General features: G+C 40.1%; 1 protein-coding gene across 3 annotated transcripts in view; it reads right to left on the reverse strand.

Annotated features, from left to right (window-relative positions):
- The window catches only part of LOC146694268 (roundabout homolog 2), a 103,010-nt gene that overhangs the window by 24,551 nt on the left and 60,623 nt on the right, over positions 1-17,836 (reverse strand). For 2 of the 3 annotated variants that reach the window (XM_085430360.1, XM_085430358.1), the window contains exons 3-9: positions 15,823-15,980; positions 13,696-13,816; positions 13,478-13,619; positions 10,029-10,156; positions 6,465-6,589; positions 4,049-4,220; positions 3,388-3,593 (exon numbers count right to left, since the gene is read on the reverse strand). In XM_085430360.1, the coding sequence (XP_085286486.1) occupies positions 3,388-3,593; positions 4,049-4,220; positions 6,465-6,589; positions 10,029-10,156; positions 13,478-13,619; positions 13,696-13,816; positions 15,823-15,980 (1,052 nt within the window). The remainder of the gene's footprint in view (positions 1-3,387; positions 3,594-4,048; positions 4,221-6,464; positions 6,590-10,028; positions 10,157-13,477; positions 13,620-13,695; positions 13,817-15,822; positions 15,981-17,836) is intronic. The other variant, XM_085430359.1, reaches the window with a different exon arrangement.

The raw sequence follows: 17,836 nt of genomic DNA on the forward strand, positions 1-17,836 counted from the left end.
TTCATTTTTTTCCAAGTGACCTCTCTTTATCTAACTCATCACAGCTTAAAAGGAAAGACTTAAACAGTTTTAACTTTGATGCGATTTCGAATCTAATTTACCAAATTTGAGCCAACAAAGTCAAAAATTAATCAAAAGTAACATTCAGCCACTATAAATATAGTTTTTCTTTTCATGAATAAAATGAATAAATGTAATTTTGCATTTTAATCAATAAATAGCAATGTGCTTTCCTATAATTTTCTCCTTTTTGAAAAAACCCCCCAAATAATTAGATTATTATGGTAATTATATTTTAGCAAAATGTCATTTTGTATGTTCTGGCAGACTAACTATTACAGAAACATAAAAAGAATGATTTTGATGGCATAAACCTTACACTGAATTTGCTAAACATTTTATGTCAGTAACAATCTCTCACTTGAGAAAGCATTAGTTCTTAATAGCTAATAAATCGAGAGTTTAAACAACTTTAGTTAATGTGTTGCTGTGTCTCTCTTTGGGGCCGCATCAAGACGAGCATCTGGCGGGAAAATCTGCCAAATCAAACATGCAGAATTACCCGCTGTGGCGACCCCTTACAAATGAGGGAGCAGCTGAAAGTAGCTTTAGCTTTAATTAGAACAACTTTAGCAATTAATAGTTTTGCATCACAACAAAATGATCATAAATAATGGCTACAGTGATTGTTATTGGTGTAATAGTGTTTATTTGCTTATGTGATGAAAATAGCAGTGATTAATTATATATTGCTTGTGCATTGGCTCAGTGCAGTAGCGCTTTATGCATCTGCCAACCAAGTTAAAGATCTGTGATGAGATTTTGGGCGGAGACACAAATCCTTGTGGGGAAGGGCATCTGTCATTAGAATCCGCCAAATCAAACATGCTGAGCTACCTGCTGTGATGACCCCTTGTGAATAAGGGAGCAGCCAAAAGAAGCATTATATGCTGTGTTGTGTCCGACATCAACTATTAAAAGACTGTGATTAAATTCTGATGACATCAGAATAACAAGATATCTTATGTAGGATGTATTTATTTAGGATTAATAGATGTTAGCAAGAGTTTTTACTGAGCAGTGTGATCACTGTAACTCCTACGATGTTAAATGCTGCCACATAGTCAAAACCGCTGCAGTCTTTTTTCTTCTTTGGCTTCAGTCCTGCGATACAAGCAGAGAGCTTTTAACACAAACAGTTCCTAAGTCTGATCAAGAGGATGGTGCCTAAATCTGACCAAACAGCGAACAAAAACCAAAGTGATTGAAAGCTAAACTAAAGAATGAGCGAAAACCGCAGAAACCACGGTCTCCGGGACTTCCTGGGTGACCCCAACTGCCCACTTATATGCTCTTTCAGTTGATGCAATAATTTATTGGAAATGATAGTTGCCTGACTGAAATTTCATAATGATGTCCATTCGATGCTCTGTGAAGAGCAGTTTTATAATTATACACAGAATATTAATGTCCTTGAGAGGGCTGCTTCATTTAAACCCAGATAATTATTCTTTCATTGTTAATGCTGTATTTCTCACATAATGTGCTGTTTTTCTGCGAGGTGAGCTGACCCTCCGCTGGAAATCATTACAGCAATTGTGCTAGAGTCTAATTAGTACCAAAATATAAATGCAGATCTTTCTATCAGTTGTTTTGGACATTTTTGTGAGGAAACTATTAAGTGTCTCACTTCAGCCTGCAAAAGCATTTAAATAAGAAGCGAGCAGTAAACAACTCATACGTGTCGTTATATTAGCGATGACATTATAAACGCATACAACACGCTTCTCTGTGATGTCTGCAACCATCGGTTACGTAGCACATCAACGCTTATTTGGAGGTGTCTGCCATTTGGTGCATTTTCACTGACAACGAGTGCGAGATGCTGATGAGAGCAGTGAGACGCAACCAGCACAGTTAACACAGTGAAAGACACCCAAAAAAAGATTATCTTCAGAGTTGAGTGCAGCTGCAGAATAAGGTGATAATTTTAATAAATTTCAGCTCCGTCACAAGAGCCAGCCTTTCTCACAGCACGCACAGACATTTGAATTATTGTTAAGATAAAAATACGATAATGCCGCTGACAAATTTAAAATGCTAGACCTGCTTGCAACTGTTGTTCAGCTTTAAGCTCCTACGCTTCAATAAATTACTCAAAAGGCATATTTAAAGGTTTGCTACAAAAAAGCAAAAACACGTTTTAAAAAATATTTAAAAAATGTAAAAATTGGCACTTATACCTTTAAGCTCCAGGTGAAACTGGACCCAATTAAGCAGCCATGTTTGTGCAATTAAATGCAAGCCACGCACACTCCATCCACATTAAGCAACTGTCACCGAGCGACACTACGCCCCACCCGACCTTCTTTTTATGTTATGAAGTGTACAGTATGTGCCTGCATGCTTCACTGATACGCTTACTGTTCGCTCTGGCCGTGTCCTGGCTGAGAGCCAGTCTGCTGGAACTATCCTCAGACCGTATGAGATCATCCACCGCAGTGTTGACCTCTGGCTGACAGACCGCACAGCTTGTGGGCAGGTGAACTTCTTCAGATGACTCCAACTACAGCTAAAATATTGATGGTGGGTTGGGCAGCAGCAGGGTAAATATATTTAGTCCCTCACTCATCATCTCCGTGTCCCCATTTTTCCCCCCTTTGTCAACCCCTTGATGCCACACTAATGCATCTCTTCTGTTCCATTGAGCACATTGGCATGGCAGATTTCCCCTGCCTCAGCGGTGCACCGGACCAAACCTTAATGCTCCAAGTTAGCTGAGCACCACTGCTGAGAAAAAGGATGAAGGAGGACGTGAATAAGCACATTCCAGCCAGGAGATTTAATTAAAAGCCGGTTAGATGATGAATCATCTATCGCCAGTCAATTAATGTAAATGATGCTGCCTTTGCTCTGTCCTGCACAGGCTCGCTGACCTCCAGGTGGGGTTATAGCACAAAGGGGTTTCTGACTGCTCTTCCATCAAAGCAGAACACATTAGCATTTACAAACAAGCACCTTCATTAACATTACAATTACACACCGCATGAGCACATAATTACACTGGAGAGATACGCACCGCCTTAGAGAGATTGGTCTTTTTAACTCAGACTCACTTTAATTTTACAAACAGAAATGGAATTGCTGATGGAAATGAGGAAGAAATGGGTTACTATGAGGGCTGCGGGGAAGGTGACAGACGGTCAGAGATCACACAGGTATTTTATTCTCCACAGTTTTTTTTTTATATATAATTTCCATCTTTCCGTGCACACTCCGTCTTTCCTTCCGCTCCTTCCATTTAAGAGCAACTGCCTTTCAGAAGTTGCTTGTTACGTGCCCTTTCCAACAAATGCCTCATCCGCACACACCCAAACACATACACACCTTTACGTCTGCGATTTGCAACGTGCCATTTTCCATCAAGGTCAGTCGAGGTGTATTTCCCTGAAGTCTCTCTCCGTCCTTCTCCCATGAAATCTCGACTGATGTACCTCCATTTACACGGCAATAGAGCTGTGCCGTTGCACCCCGAGATACGGTCTGATTGGCTGGGCCTTGGCGAATGATTGGCGGGATACGACCTGAAGGACCTGCCAGTTTGAGTGAAGAAGAGGCAGAGTATTATGTTAGGGGTGATATCCTTGTTCCAATTAGATCACAGTGCAGAAAAGTCAAGACGGACAGATAACATTAGGAAGGCATATAAAAGGTCTGCAGGAAGGACGGCTTTATAAAGTCGCCAGCAGCTGGAGAGCAAAGGGTAAAAATACTTAAGATGCTTAGTAAGCAGAAAACAATAGGCTGTATAAGGAGTAAAAGAAAGCTTAAATCTGGTGCTTACAAGCTGCCTGTGGGAAAACATTAAGCCTTCAATTCATTGCTCATCCAGCATGGGGTCTCTAACTGCGCACCGTCTCTGTCTGCATGAGCCTCATTGTTGTGCACCTACTAAGTAATTAATATGTTTTCCCCTCATTAGCTGATGGTGCAGAACAAAGAATCAACCCCTCAGGTTTAAAAGTAACTGTACCTATTGAGGTCTTACCTCCCTCCACCTCCAGCAGTGCCTTGGTCAGAACACTTCCTGCTACACTGATGGCCTGGCAGATATAAAAGCCCGAGTCCTCAGGGTGGACATCTGTGATGGTCAGCTCTCCATTCATGGAAACAGAGTAACGACCAGACTGGGAAGGCGGCTGGCCGGGGAACAACAACATCTAAACAGAAAAATGCATGCAGCAAAAAGTAAATCAATGTTTTTATTGTCAAATCATTTACCTCAGCTATTTGAGTAAGTTTATAGAAAAGGAAATAGGACTAGAACAATTTTAGTCGCAATTTCCTGCAGCTCAAATTGGCTGTTTGAAATGGCTGGTTGTGTCTAAGGAAAACTTTAATGTGGACCCAAATAAAACTGAAAAACAAAGCCAAAGCGTCATATTTAAAAGGCTATGTTCAGCCGCAATCACAAATTCCCAGAAATCCACTCATCAAAAGCATATGTTTTATTTTTAGATCAGTCTGTGGAAGCTTCATTCTTTCTCTTTGAGTCATGCACAAAAGCATGTACTGCAGTTCAGATTTTTCTTTTGCCAATGTTCTTCTCATACACTCCAGGACAACCTCACTAACATTGCCAAAAAAGTAAAAAAAAAAACCACACACACACTGAGATCCCACTCCTCACCCTGTGCACCACATTCAGGCTTGGACACATCAGGACTTATATCGCTCCACGTTTTAGATTTTGGAGAACTCTAAAAATAGCAGCACATTTGAAAGTGTCCCAGAGGTGCTGATGGAGGTGACCTTGAAGTGGAGCACTGGCCACATTTAAGTCAGGTATGATTCAAGAGCTTCACCTTCCCATGGTCACCAAGTGTTTGCTCATAGGGGGGGTCATCGGATTGTTGGTGTTTTCTCTGTATTATTATAAGTCCTTTTTTTTTTTTACAATATAAAGTGCCTCGAAGCCACTGTTGTTGTGAATTAACGGAATCAAATTGAATTCAAAATGAATTTATGATCCCACCTTAAACAAATAACTCATGGACTCAAGTCCCTGAAAAATATTACAGATATTCATGTGCAGCTCCAGATTAGTTATTATTATTTGGTGATCCTGTAACTTCTCATGCAACACCACCATAAGATCAAAATGAAATTTGTCGCCGTGCCTAATGAATAAAAACCTGCAAAGCTAATGACATTCCCATCAGACTCAGCTCTGCTTGTACTTTTACTGCTAATTAGTACATCTTCCATTAATTACATCCTCCCAGAGATGAGCTGTGGATCCTTACTTTTAGTTGATGAATTGTGTAAAGAATTAATAAATCATTAAAGTAAAACTGTTGTCAAATTAGTTTTGACACATTATTTTACATGTTTTCACCCGAATCCGGGGCTCAAACTATTAACTTCTAATGATAATCTCACATTTGAAAAAAGAAAAAACCCTGAAAGACTCTGGTTGTTGTGTTGTTTTTTTGGGGGGGATGATGCCTGTGAAACTGACATTTTATAGCTATCCCATCTTGTTTTCCTGTAAGTGAGATGGATGGGAACAAGGGGGAGGGATGCATCAATCCATTCAGCCATCCATTTCATTTCCTCTAAGAGGCTTAGACTCCAGTGGAGGGACCGAGGTTATAAGGCTACAGATAATCCCACATATACAGCAAAAAGCCCTACAAACAGCCAAGCAAGGCATCAACCTATCCTGCCGACTGAAGCTTATTCACAAAATCAGTAGCTCAACTTCCTGTTTGCTCTGTGGAACCTTTCCGAAAACACCTGAAGCTTCTCCTCCACTCCTGAGTCAGTGAACCCAGCTGCCATTAAGCAACATGGCATTTGTGGTCAGGAATAATGTGGAAGGAGGGCAGCATTCGTCTGCAATCCTGGCCTGAAGAAGCAATTTCCACACCTGGTGTGCTTCCTGGAAGCCCTCTTTCAGTCTCTTCTACTTTCTCTTCCCTCTCCTGTCGACTCCCCCAAAACCAGAGTGGCACGCAAACAGGAGAAAGATTTCTCGCCAACGCAATGTCTTCCAACACTTTGTCTCTGCGCATATCTCTGAGCCAAATGCAAATGTGCTGCATTATCTCGCTCGCCTCTCGCTTATTTCGCCTGGAAAAATGTGTCTTGATCAATGTGGGCAACTCTAAAAAAGAGGTGTCAGAAAAAGTAAGATTAAATCAGACAAAAAAACCTGCTCACATTGTGGTGAGTCGTTCTCGCCTTTTAAACAAAGAAGGTGTGAAACTCTTGACTATTGATGTGATAAAGAATACTTGAAGTAAAGTTTACAAAGAATGCGCCAAGTGCTCATGAAGAGCAAGCCCGGGCTTGTTAGGGGAGCAAATGTATTTATATTCACTCATTTGGTGTCCTGGATGTCTCTGCTGCTGCAGTATTTAGCATTAGAGAGCGCCTTGTGCTTTGCTCCAGCCTCTTACCTGGCTGCCCTCTTTCTGCCAGAAGATGGCAGGTGGAGGGTTTCCCGTGGTGCCGCATTGGAAGGTGATGCTCCTCCCCTGGGTGGCAATCTGGTCTCGGGGCTTTGTAGCAATCTGAGGTGGTACTGGAAGAGAAGGAGGAGTGTGACCACCCATTAAAAGTCATACTTGTGCATGAAATGGCCTGCTTTATGAACGCTCCCTTTCTGCTGAAAAGCCAACCCAATTTTCTCCTCTATAATTTATCAGTGGGAAAGTGTTCATTTAATTTGAATGGGAAGGAACCATTCTGAATCCAATATGGCAAACCATTTTAAAGACGCCAACACTATAGCAACAATATTTCTTTACTTCCCCCTTTTCCTTAGGAATGCAAACACAGCAAAATGGTAGTTTCTTACTCTTTGTGCCATCCATAAGGGCGCATACTTGCTGATTCGCTGTATTCGGCACATTATTTTCACAGCAGCAAACAAACTGCTTCTAAGCAGTTGTAGCTGCTTGAACCAGTTTTAAATATATATTCGATTTGGAAGCCAGGATGAGAAACTGCCAAAGAGGAACTCTCTGAAGACCTAAGTTGCTTAATGAAGCAGGAAGGAAGCAAACAGTTGCCAAGTAAATGTAGTGAAGTAAAATAAAGTAATATAATAAAGTGGATCTATAAAACGTAATGATATTGAAATACTGAACGTCTCTCGGTTTAGTTATTTTCCAAAACCGCTGTTAACCCCGAGCTGGATCGATAAAGCGCTCGTTAGCTGTTAACGAGTGAGATTTAAGAGTCTTTTCTTTGACCTTCTGAGTTTTTTGATCTGTTGCTACATACTCATCATTATCACCCTCTCGTCCTTAATGAGAAAAATCACCTCCATGTCCTCTTAAAGAGAAAAATGGGGGGCGGGGGGGATGAAAGAAAATCATGGCAGCAAAAGCCAGCGTCATTCTGATGACATTTACTGAGTTATTTTGGGAAAGGTCTGAGAAGAGCTGCCAATTTCCAGCTTGGGTCAGATCACCATGTTATCCACATCATCACATCCTCTGTAGATTTACACTGACCACTGCATTCTGCCCCCGCCTGAATAATTGGCTCTCACTTCCCACCAAATGGGAAGCTTCTCTAGCCTGGATGCATCCTCTCTACAAATCTCTGCATAGTGCATATGGTGCATATGTAGCTGCACACACAAACACACACACACACACTTGTATTAGGGCGCACAAATGCATATTTGGCTCAATACACAAGACAACTGAGTCATCTGTGTCGTGTCTTAATATTCTCACCGAGAGCATTTTCCCAGCCGCAGAACATCTTTTATCATTATAGTGTTGTGATGATCTTTCTGTGTAGTTTTTTTTCTCTTTCTTCAGATGTTATAATGTCTTTCAGCAGATCTGATGTGTTAGTCACATATAGCACAAGATTGCTCTCATTTATTTCATATTCACTTTGGCGCTACTTGTGGCTGTTTTTTATCATGGAGTCTTAAAGTGACTCTAAACCATTTTAAAGATTTTATGTAGATTTTGAATAAGATTTGCAATGTATATCAGTTTAATTCTGTAAGTCCTGTTTTAGTTAGAAGTCTAGCAGCTGGTGCAAAGTAGTCCGTCTGGGAGAAAGGATATTGGGAATATGAGCTCTTGGCTTTATGTCCCAATTAGAGATTTAACTGTGTGTTACTGTTGTCTAGCTGAAACATGATAGTTCAACTGGTTTAAATCTATTTTTAAATCTCCAGCACTGTGTTGCCAGCCAGCTTGTTGGTGCAAAAATTCTATTTTATGCCTGTCAGTCTTTGCTATCTTTGCCATTTTTCCTAAATTCACATAAAGACATGACAAGACGTAATGTGTTTTTGCAGCAGGTTGCAAGCAGCAAAGTGCCTAAAGATACTATTTAAAATCGGTTCTTCAAAATCTCTGTGCAGACATGTGGTTGGTTTCCTTGAGTTTGATGTCTTTTTCTGCACTTAAATGATTCATAGGTCAGTGTTAAGGTGCTTCTTTCTTGGTCAGTTCCAAGGACTGGGCTGAAAATGATTGAAAAATCAACCAGTGTCCAAAGAAAACCCTTGAATGACCTTCAGAAAGCCTGGAGAACTGATGCACAAGACCACTTTCAAAATATTACAGGAAAATCTGGCTCTTTCAAAGCTAAATATAAAGACATGAAGGGTACCTTTTGCAAGTACTGTGTGTCCTTTACTGGGGTTTTATAAAGCAGAAATAAGAAGGTGAGTTTGATCTGGACCTGATTTATTGAGAAAATAAGCCTAATGATGTCATATTGATGCCATCAGTCTTATCTTGACTAAAGGCCAAAATTAGAAGCTTACACAAAAAAACAAATTCATAAAAAAGTTGGAGTTTGAGGAGTATTGTGGGAAATGTAGGCAACACTGTTTTTGAAACTTGACCCAAATTAGGCGCTTGACAAAAGCACAATAAATATCAAGGTAATTGTGATCTTGATGGTCAAAAGCTTGATGCATCTCCACCAAACATATTGCTAGTACTAAGTCTAATGATAGAATATTAGTTTAAGTGCTCTGTAATAATGGATGAGGTCAAATACGTTGTTATTTCAGCCTCAGTTTAGTTGTAATTAAAAGCCTTTCAGCTGCATTTTGAACTCCTCCAGCTGCAAAAGAGAGAAGGATTTAGAAACTATGGTGCTACACTCTTCTCAACACAGCAGATGTGTGTTTGATAGGAGTCCTTAATCTGCTGTACATTAAGTCACTGTGTCTGGGGCTTACTTAATGCCTGACTGCAGCAACAGGCATGTTGTCAACATGTCAGTACCTAATGGAGGAACTCATTTACACCATTAGGCATTTACAGTTGCTTTTAAAAACCATTAAGAACGTCATACAGAAAATATTTTTTTCTAGACAAATGAGCAACATAAATGCCCTTCTGTGGAGAAGAATTAGATGGAAAGTGAACTCACAGAGCCGGCCGACCGGAATGATGATAGAGTTTGAAACGGAGAGAGATGGAGAATTAATGAGATGGATGAAACGCTGAGCAACTAAACGGAAAGTATAGCATGTAAAAGCACAAAGAAACAAAACAGAAAAGTGTGAACAGAAAACCGCTTGGTTCGGATTTCATTTACACTGAAAAAGGCATTAGCGGATGAAGTCGTCTGAGACTATTTAAACCAAGACACCGAGTGAGTGAAAAGGACGAGGAGGGAGGAGGGAGATAAAGAGACAGGAAGAGAGGAGGTGGGGGAGTCATGTCTTATTAATATTGAGACTGCTCTCTGGCAGTGAGTTAACCCACACATCTACCAAACATCTGTCAAATGGCGTAATCCATACGGTTTAGCATAAGCTCCTGGCAGCACTGCTGGACAGGGACTGATATAACACAGTGAGCGTTGGACATCAAGTGGGAACAGGCTTTGCATGATGCAGCTGCCATGTGACTCTACCTTATACGTGAAAATGGCCCTGAATTGAGAGCTTTTTTATGCATGTCTAAGTGTGTGAGTGTGTATATGTGTGTGTGTGAGTTTGTATACAATATGCATGATGTGCTTCTCACCGTGCACCTGCAGCATGGCTGAAGCCTCCGTCTTGCCCACACTGTTCTCTGATGTGCAGGTATACGTCCCTTCATCCTGCTCTTTCACGCGGAACAAACGGAGGTTGTTGCCGTTGCGGATTTCAAACCTGTGAATAAAAAGCGAGTTAATGAAAGATCTGGCGGATGCATAGCAAAATAAATAAATAAGTAACCATAATAATCTCCACAAAGTGAAAAATTCTGCCAGTGGTTTGGGGTAATGGAATTTCTTGTCCTTAGAAGGATTTCTTTGCTATCAGGTGGCATTATCTTGAAACCGGTGGAACAATGTGTCTTATCTGCTTTAGATATTGTCACAGGCTCCAGGAAAATGACTGAAACTGATGAAAATCAATTAGAAAGAAATGAGATTACCTCAACACATCGAAGGATTTTTCACTTGGTTTTGTACGGGCAGTAGATTAAATATAAAGACAGAGCAGAATTATTTATATTATGTACAGTGTAGCTCTCTTTGTCTACGCAAGGCGTACAATTACTGAAACACAAAGAGTAAAATCTGCTTAAATTCCATTTATTTCATGGATCAGTGAGCAACCAAAGGAAGACATGAAATGGAAAAAGATGAAAGACAGAAAGGCTCTTTGCAAACATGAAACAACAATCTTCATCATCCTGTTGCCAAGTGGACAAATAAACTCTTACACCGCAGTCACCGTGACTTTGCTTTTTGTGCAGGTTTTGCCAAAATTGTTCAGGACATACATTTAAGCATTTGGTCTCCCATTAATGGATAATACAGTATATGGACACGTTTAATGAGACGTATATGAGTAGCATTTTAAAATGTCTCTATAAAGACTCTTACACCAGGCTTATGCAGGGATCACCAAGTTTAAAGTAAGACTTCCCAATTCACAGAAAAATCACAGACCTGTCATACTTAATATGAATATTTATTCATTTATGAAATATTACCGACTATCACATTTTGCTACAATCCCCAGTGTGTGCAGGTCATGTTCAATATAAGAATATAATAATTAATAAATCAAGGGCCATATGTTTGACACAGTTTTGTGAAACTGTTGGAAAATAGTCAAAGCCAGTTAGCTTTCCCCCATTTCCAGTAACACATCCCTTTAGTGGCTGCTATCACAAGCTTCAAATTAAGCTGTAATCTGTAAAAGACTCTCCACAGCAGCAGCCATTGTGGAGCAGGACTGCATTAACTCACTAAATTGAAAATAAGTAAGTAAAATTATATCTACATAAAATGTGAAAATTCTTTATGTGAAGTTCATATCTCTGCTGTTTAAGTCATTAAGCTGTTAAGTTTCAAAATAATAGAATTATTTATCAGTTTTGGCTAAAAATGATTATTATAGCGCCATTACCATAAGAAAGCATGAAACTTCTCTCCATTAAATTCTTGCAGTCTTTTCATTTTTTATGAAGTTTTGAAACAAGATGTGACTAAAGTACAGACTTTCATCACTAATTCAAGGCGTTTAACACAAACTGATCAAGAATTAAAACTGGTTTTTACACAAAATCCACTTTTTTCAGAGGCTCAGAATTAATGTGACAAACTAAAGTCTAGATTTCATGGTCACCGCCAAACGCTGTGTTTCCTCCCTTAAGATGCTCTGCCAGGCCTTTCCTGCAGCCGCCTACACTCGCTGCTTGTTTGTGGGTCTTTCTGCCTTTGTTTCTGTCTTCAGTAACTGAAAAGCACGCTGTGTTGGATTGGGATCAAATGGCTGACTTAGCCATTGAACATTATCCCATTTCTTTGGCTTGAGAACCTCTTGGGCTGTTTTTGCAGTATGCTTTAGACTAGTATTCATTTGTACTGTGAAGTGCGGCCCAACCAGTTTTGCAGCATTTGGCTGAATCTGAGCAGAAAGTATATCTCTGTACACGTAAGAATTCATCCTGCTACTTCTAGCAGCGCTCACATCATCAGTAAACATTAGTGATGTTTCCACTGGCAGGTATACGGGCCTATGCCTTAACACTGCCTCCACCATGTTTGACAGATGATGTGGTACGCTGGATCAGACCGCCAAAGTATGCTTCTTCATACTTTTCTCGTCCGGTCATTCTGATACATCTCGGCTTCATCTGTCCAAAGAATTTTTTCAGAGTCTAATCTGGCCTTGCTGCTCTTCCTGTTGAGTGTAACCAGTGGTTTATTGTTCTCTGTATTTCCATTCACAAAGGCATCTCATTGCAAACTTGACATGGACAGTCTACCTTTTGATTTAGTTGGATTTTCAGGGAAGTAATTTTTCAGTTCCATCTGTGGTCTTTCAGTCCATTTAGTATTTCTAAGGTGGCCAGTTTTTTTTAAAGAATGTAGCAGAATGTTGATCTGGCCACTGCTAAAGTTTTTGCTGTCTCTCTTATTCTGATTTATTTTGTTTTTTTAAACTTTGCCTTCCTTCACTTGGATACACATCTCTTTGGCTCTCATGTTGATAGTTCCAGTGAAAAGATACCAAATGCAATATCATTACTTGGAATCAATTCCAGGACTTTTAACTGCTTAATTTTTGATGGTATAACAACAGAGCCGGCCTCATGTGGCCATGGAAATGCTTGTCAGTAAATGATCCAGCCTCTGAAAACTGGAGAAGTTTTAATTCCTAAACACTTAATTCAGTACTTTTGTCAATCCTGTTGAATCAAAGCTGAAAACCTGCAGTTCAATCACAGCTTGATAGTTTGATTTAAAAGCCACTGTGGTGGTGTGCAGATATAGTTACAAAAATTGCAATTGTCCAAATAGTCATGTATTTAGTCTAGATAGATAGATAGATAGATAGATAGATAGATAGATAGATAGATAGATAGATAGATAGATAGATAGATAGATAGATAGATAGATAGATAGATAGATAGATAGATAGATAGATAGATAGATAGATAGATAGATAGATAGATAGATAGATAGATAGATAGATAGATAGATAGATAGATAGATTAAAAAAAGAGTGATTAAAAACAAAATTGCTAAAGAGAGATTGCTAAAGAGAGTAAAAGTAGGAATGACTTGTAAGAGAGAGGTGTTCATAAATAATATGAACACTATAAATCTGAGAAAACAGCTGCATGAAGACATAATACAAAAATCTGTTTGGGATCTTATGCCTGACTGGTGTGATCACCTGTCACAAAATGAACGGTGTTATACGGTTTTATAGAGAACGGTAGGAATGATTTCTCGATGTGTTCATTATGGCTGCGAGGTGGAATCAGTCTGAGGGAGAAGGCGCGCTGCTGCCTCAGAAGTGCGATGTGATGCGGGTGTGATATGTAACAGAAAGACATGAGTTAATAAACAGCTCCTGCACATATTTACGTTTTCTGGGGCACGTGTGTTAACACAAGAGTGCTCTCAGGCTGTGTGTGCATCAACAGTCTGTCTCTCTATTTGTCTGCGGTCATGCCCATCAGCTCACCTCCCGCGGGGAAGCTCTCCTTCTTCTCGCCGCCATCGCACAGTAGGAGCAGGATCCCCGTGGACCTCACATAGAAAGTCAACAGTCTCTTCCTCCATGACCACCTGGTTAACAGGCCTTCGCACCAACACGGGGCGCTCTGCTAGACAACAGATGCCTTTAAACATGACCACTTTATGCTCTTCGAAGGACTGACTACGTAACTGTTTGAACCTCACCATACACCACCAGCTCTGCAGGATCACTGTCCCTCTCTCCAACCATGTTACTGCCCACGCAGACGTACATGCCTGCATCGCTCTTCCTGGTGTGAGAGATCATCAGTTTGCCACCACGCATCTGAAAAACACAATGGCACGTTTAGTTATGTTTGCACTGATGCAAAGATCATTAATCGCTCATATTCAAAACACTGTATGAGTCACTGTAGGTGTACGTGTATACGTTGCTGTGATGTTTATTTTCTACCTACATTCTTATGCTTGAGGTTCTCAGCACAGATTTACTTGAAATTAAGTTCAGTTTAAAGCTCCTGCTTGAGCTACTGACGTAAACAATATCTTTCATCCGCCTGTGACTTCTCACAGTTCCAAATCTATTTTTCAACAACCAGAGATTGTGTCCAGCTGTTGTTTTTACACATGAGAGGACAGAAGAAAAGCGACAGCAGAATCAGAGACACTTTACGCTCTGCAGCGTACGAAGGTGTCCGCATTAAATGATAGTCAACAGAAACTGTTGTCAGTCTGAATTGATATCTCTCCCACCTGTACAACAGAGTTTTTCTAGACCATTTGAGGGAATATTTATCAGTCCTGAGGAAAGAAAGACAAACCAGAATCTATCCACACAGGTCTTTGCTCACAGTTGTACACGTTAAAGTTTAAATTAATTTTGTTTGGTCATTTTCCTTTTTGAACACCTCTTTAACCTTAAAATTTCAACTTATTCCTACCCCAGGTACTCAAAGTCTACCTTTGCAGTCTGTAGTGACTCTGTAATAAATCACAGATGTTTATTGCTTTTTTAATTTTTTAAGTAAAATAATGAAAGACAGATTTTAATTAAGTGTGAAACTGTACCTTTGTGAACTATTTTCAGAGATGGATTCATACGCATTTGGAGCACTGCAAAGTACTCACATCACTAGAGAGTATGTGGGATTAACTCAAAATAAACTTCAGGGCTCGTGTTCATTTCAAATGTAGGTCTCTATTGTATTTTTAATAGTTTTTGGCAACAATTGAGCCTCACAGCACAGACCAATAATATTTATCACACTTCATGTATAAAGGCTATGGCCATTATTAAGCACAGTTCGATGTTGGTTTTCATTGGATTTATATCCAGAATTATTGATCATGGATGTTAGGAATTGGAAACTACAGCAGGTCTATAATAAACGAATCAGTAAGAAAGTAACAAGGATCCGATCACTGTGCCTCTGGCTGCCACCTGATCCACAAAGCACCAAACTCCTATGACTCCTCCTTCAGCTGGTGGCCCACAGGACAGCCCACAGGTACGTCTTTCTTTCTCGTGGGTATACCAATCCCTCCTCCCCAATATTTAGGAGCTCTGTCATTTGGGAGAGGCTCAGGGTAGAGCCGCTACTCCTCCAAAAAGAGCCAGTTAAAGTGGTTTAGGCATCTGATTAGATGAGGTGGTTGAAGCGTGTCCTAAAGGGAGGAGACCCCGAGACAGGCTCAGGACATGCAGGAAAGATTGGATCTATTAGCTTTGAAGGCCACCTGAAATCCACCGCCTGGGGCACATGTTCAATCATCATAATTTTGAGATGTCCGCGCAGCCCCTCGTGATCACTGTCTGATGACAAAATCCAAAAAACAGACATCCATCTTCCTCTACCTCTTCTGCCAGGGAGGTTGGTATGATGTTTTTGGTTGTTTGTTTAGCAGGACAACTGAAAACATTCTGGAGTGAGATTTTTACCAGAGGTGAGACTGCATCCAACTTAAAACTGGTTAACCGTTTGAGGTCTGAGTCATCATTGGTGATGGGCAGAACTCTAACCCTAGGCACACAAGCTTAAAATTTTGTTTTCTTTAGTCACTCCCCAAAGTCTTTGCAATCAGAGAACAAAGAAAATCATCATTCTTACTTACACAGATCAAAAAATATTTACAAAAGAAAGTAAATTTTGGCTTTCTCCCAAATATATGGTTAGGTTTAGGTTACCAGCTATGACTACTTTGACCTCTGAGGTCTTGATTTTTGAGATGATCCAGAGATGTAAAGATTAATGCAGTGGAGTTTATCGGGTTTACAAATCGCTGTATTTTTCGCAAAAAATGAACGTTTTTTCTAATGATTGTTGAACTTACAGTGACGCGCTCATCTTTGGTGCTGACTCGGACGTTGTTGCGTTTCCAGGACACGGTGGGCTCGGGGTGACCTCGTGGAGGTACACACTCCAACACAGCAGGCTCACCGGCAGCTACCACCACGTCACTCGGGGCCTGCCGGAAATCATCTCTCAGGACTAAAAAGAAAACACAAAGAAATCTAATTAGCTTCAGAAGGCCCTGTATGAGTAATGTATTTAAAACAAAGACTGGAAATCAGACTCACAGATCAGCAAACAGGCACACAGCCATATAACCAGTATCAACAAATGAAGCACCAATTTGTCTTGGAAGTAATTAAGGCTGCTTTCTCCCAGGTGAACCATTTTTCTGCTGAGAGTTTTCTGAACACGTTTTTTTTTTTATAGAGAAAGTCAATTATTGTGTCTGCATGTGCCTGACTGCTTACATCCCCAGCATTGTCCTTGTTAGTCTGTGCTTGGTTTTAAAGCCTGCATCCTACTCTGATGTCTCTCCTGTCAGAACAGATGAATAATGCACATCTCTCATTCCAACATGGAGTAAACAAATAACAGCACATTCATAATTTAGCCCGTGTGCAGGGGAGAGAAAGAAGAAATAGTGCCTCTGAATCAACGAGAGGATTGTGTCTCTGATTCAAGAGCTATCTTACAAATCTTCAGCACATCTCTGAGTCAAGAGAAATCAGCACCGACCGAGCAAAGCCTTTCCGCTCGTGTCATTTCTAAAGTTTGAGCTCCCGCCACCCTGTGGATGACGACAGAACTTTGACACGGCGACCTCTGATATCTTCTAATCTTGTGCTGTGATTGACAGATGAAAGCCTCAGTGAGAGCTGCGAACTGAACACTCTCAAGAGACCTGCTGTACAATTGAACTGAATTGACAGGCTCGCATTTTCAATAGACACACTCCTACAGGATCCTTTCTGAACCAAAGTGTATTATTCCAGTATAATCAATCGGTCTGCTTTTACACGGTAATGAATATTTCATCGATCTTTCTGAGATGCAAAGATAAAAGATCTTGGGCTTTTCTGCCAATCTTCACTCAATGACTGCCTTTGTAACAGACCAAACACAAATCATTTAACACCTCTCTGCTGGCCAAGCGAGACATTTGGAAAGGGTTTTTTTTTAAGTCTTTACAAGGCAAAACAAGTGTAAAAAAAAGAAATGTGAGTTCACTTGCTCCAATCAAGTGCTAAGAACTGAAGTTCTCTGAATGTCTGCTGTGGCTGACTCATCAATGATAAGAGCCTTCTTCTGAATATCGGGCTATTTCTGGCTCTGCCCTGCACTTAGGGTTAGGGTTATTGATTTTGGCAAGTTTAGCCAACACTCCAGCAATGAAAGCCCAAATTTACCTTAGAGTAGGGGTGGCCAATTTTCCCAAATCATTTTCTCAAGGGGCCACATGAGAAACTGGCACTGCTGTGGAGGGCTGCACTAATAAGCTGAATTCAATGCTGCTCAATATTATTTGGTTCTATTTATAAACTGCTAGTCAATGTTACAATTAGGCCCCTTGGGAAAATTAATTACTCACCTCTGCCTTTGAGTCACAATTGATAAAAACTTGCTTATAGCTTTTTCAAAATAAGTGTCAACATCAGTGTTGGGCAAGTTACTTTGAAAAGGTAATTATAGTTACTAGTTACGTCTTCAAAAAATAACTGAGTTAGTAACTGAGTTACAATATTCTAAAAGTAATTAATTACTTGAAAAATAACTATTGCGTTACTTTAAAAAAAAAAAAAACGTTTAACCCTCTGGGGTCCAGGGTATACTTGGCCATTTTTCACTACTTTTGATTTTCCCTCCACATTTTACCTTTAAAAACTATTTACTTTGCCCTGTTTGGTATCATTCTTTTCAGCACAACCTCACGTGTCTGAATTTACAGTTTTCATTTTGACACACTGTACTAACACAACTGATCTAAAATCAGACAAAAAACATAAAATCCGAGTAGAAAAGGTTATATTTTTACTGTAACAACCACAAACATG

This window comes from Copadichromis virginalis, linkage group LG14, assembly GCF_057382275.1.
Source record: "Copadichromis virginalis isolate Kocher_CV1m ecotype Utaka linkage group LG14, C_Virginalis_male_GT1.1, whole genome shotgun sequence".
In the NCBI taxonomy this organism is placed as follows: Eukaryota; Metazoa; Chordata; class Actinopteri; order Cichliformes; family Cichlidae; genus Copadichromis; species Copadichromis virginalis.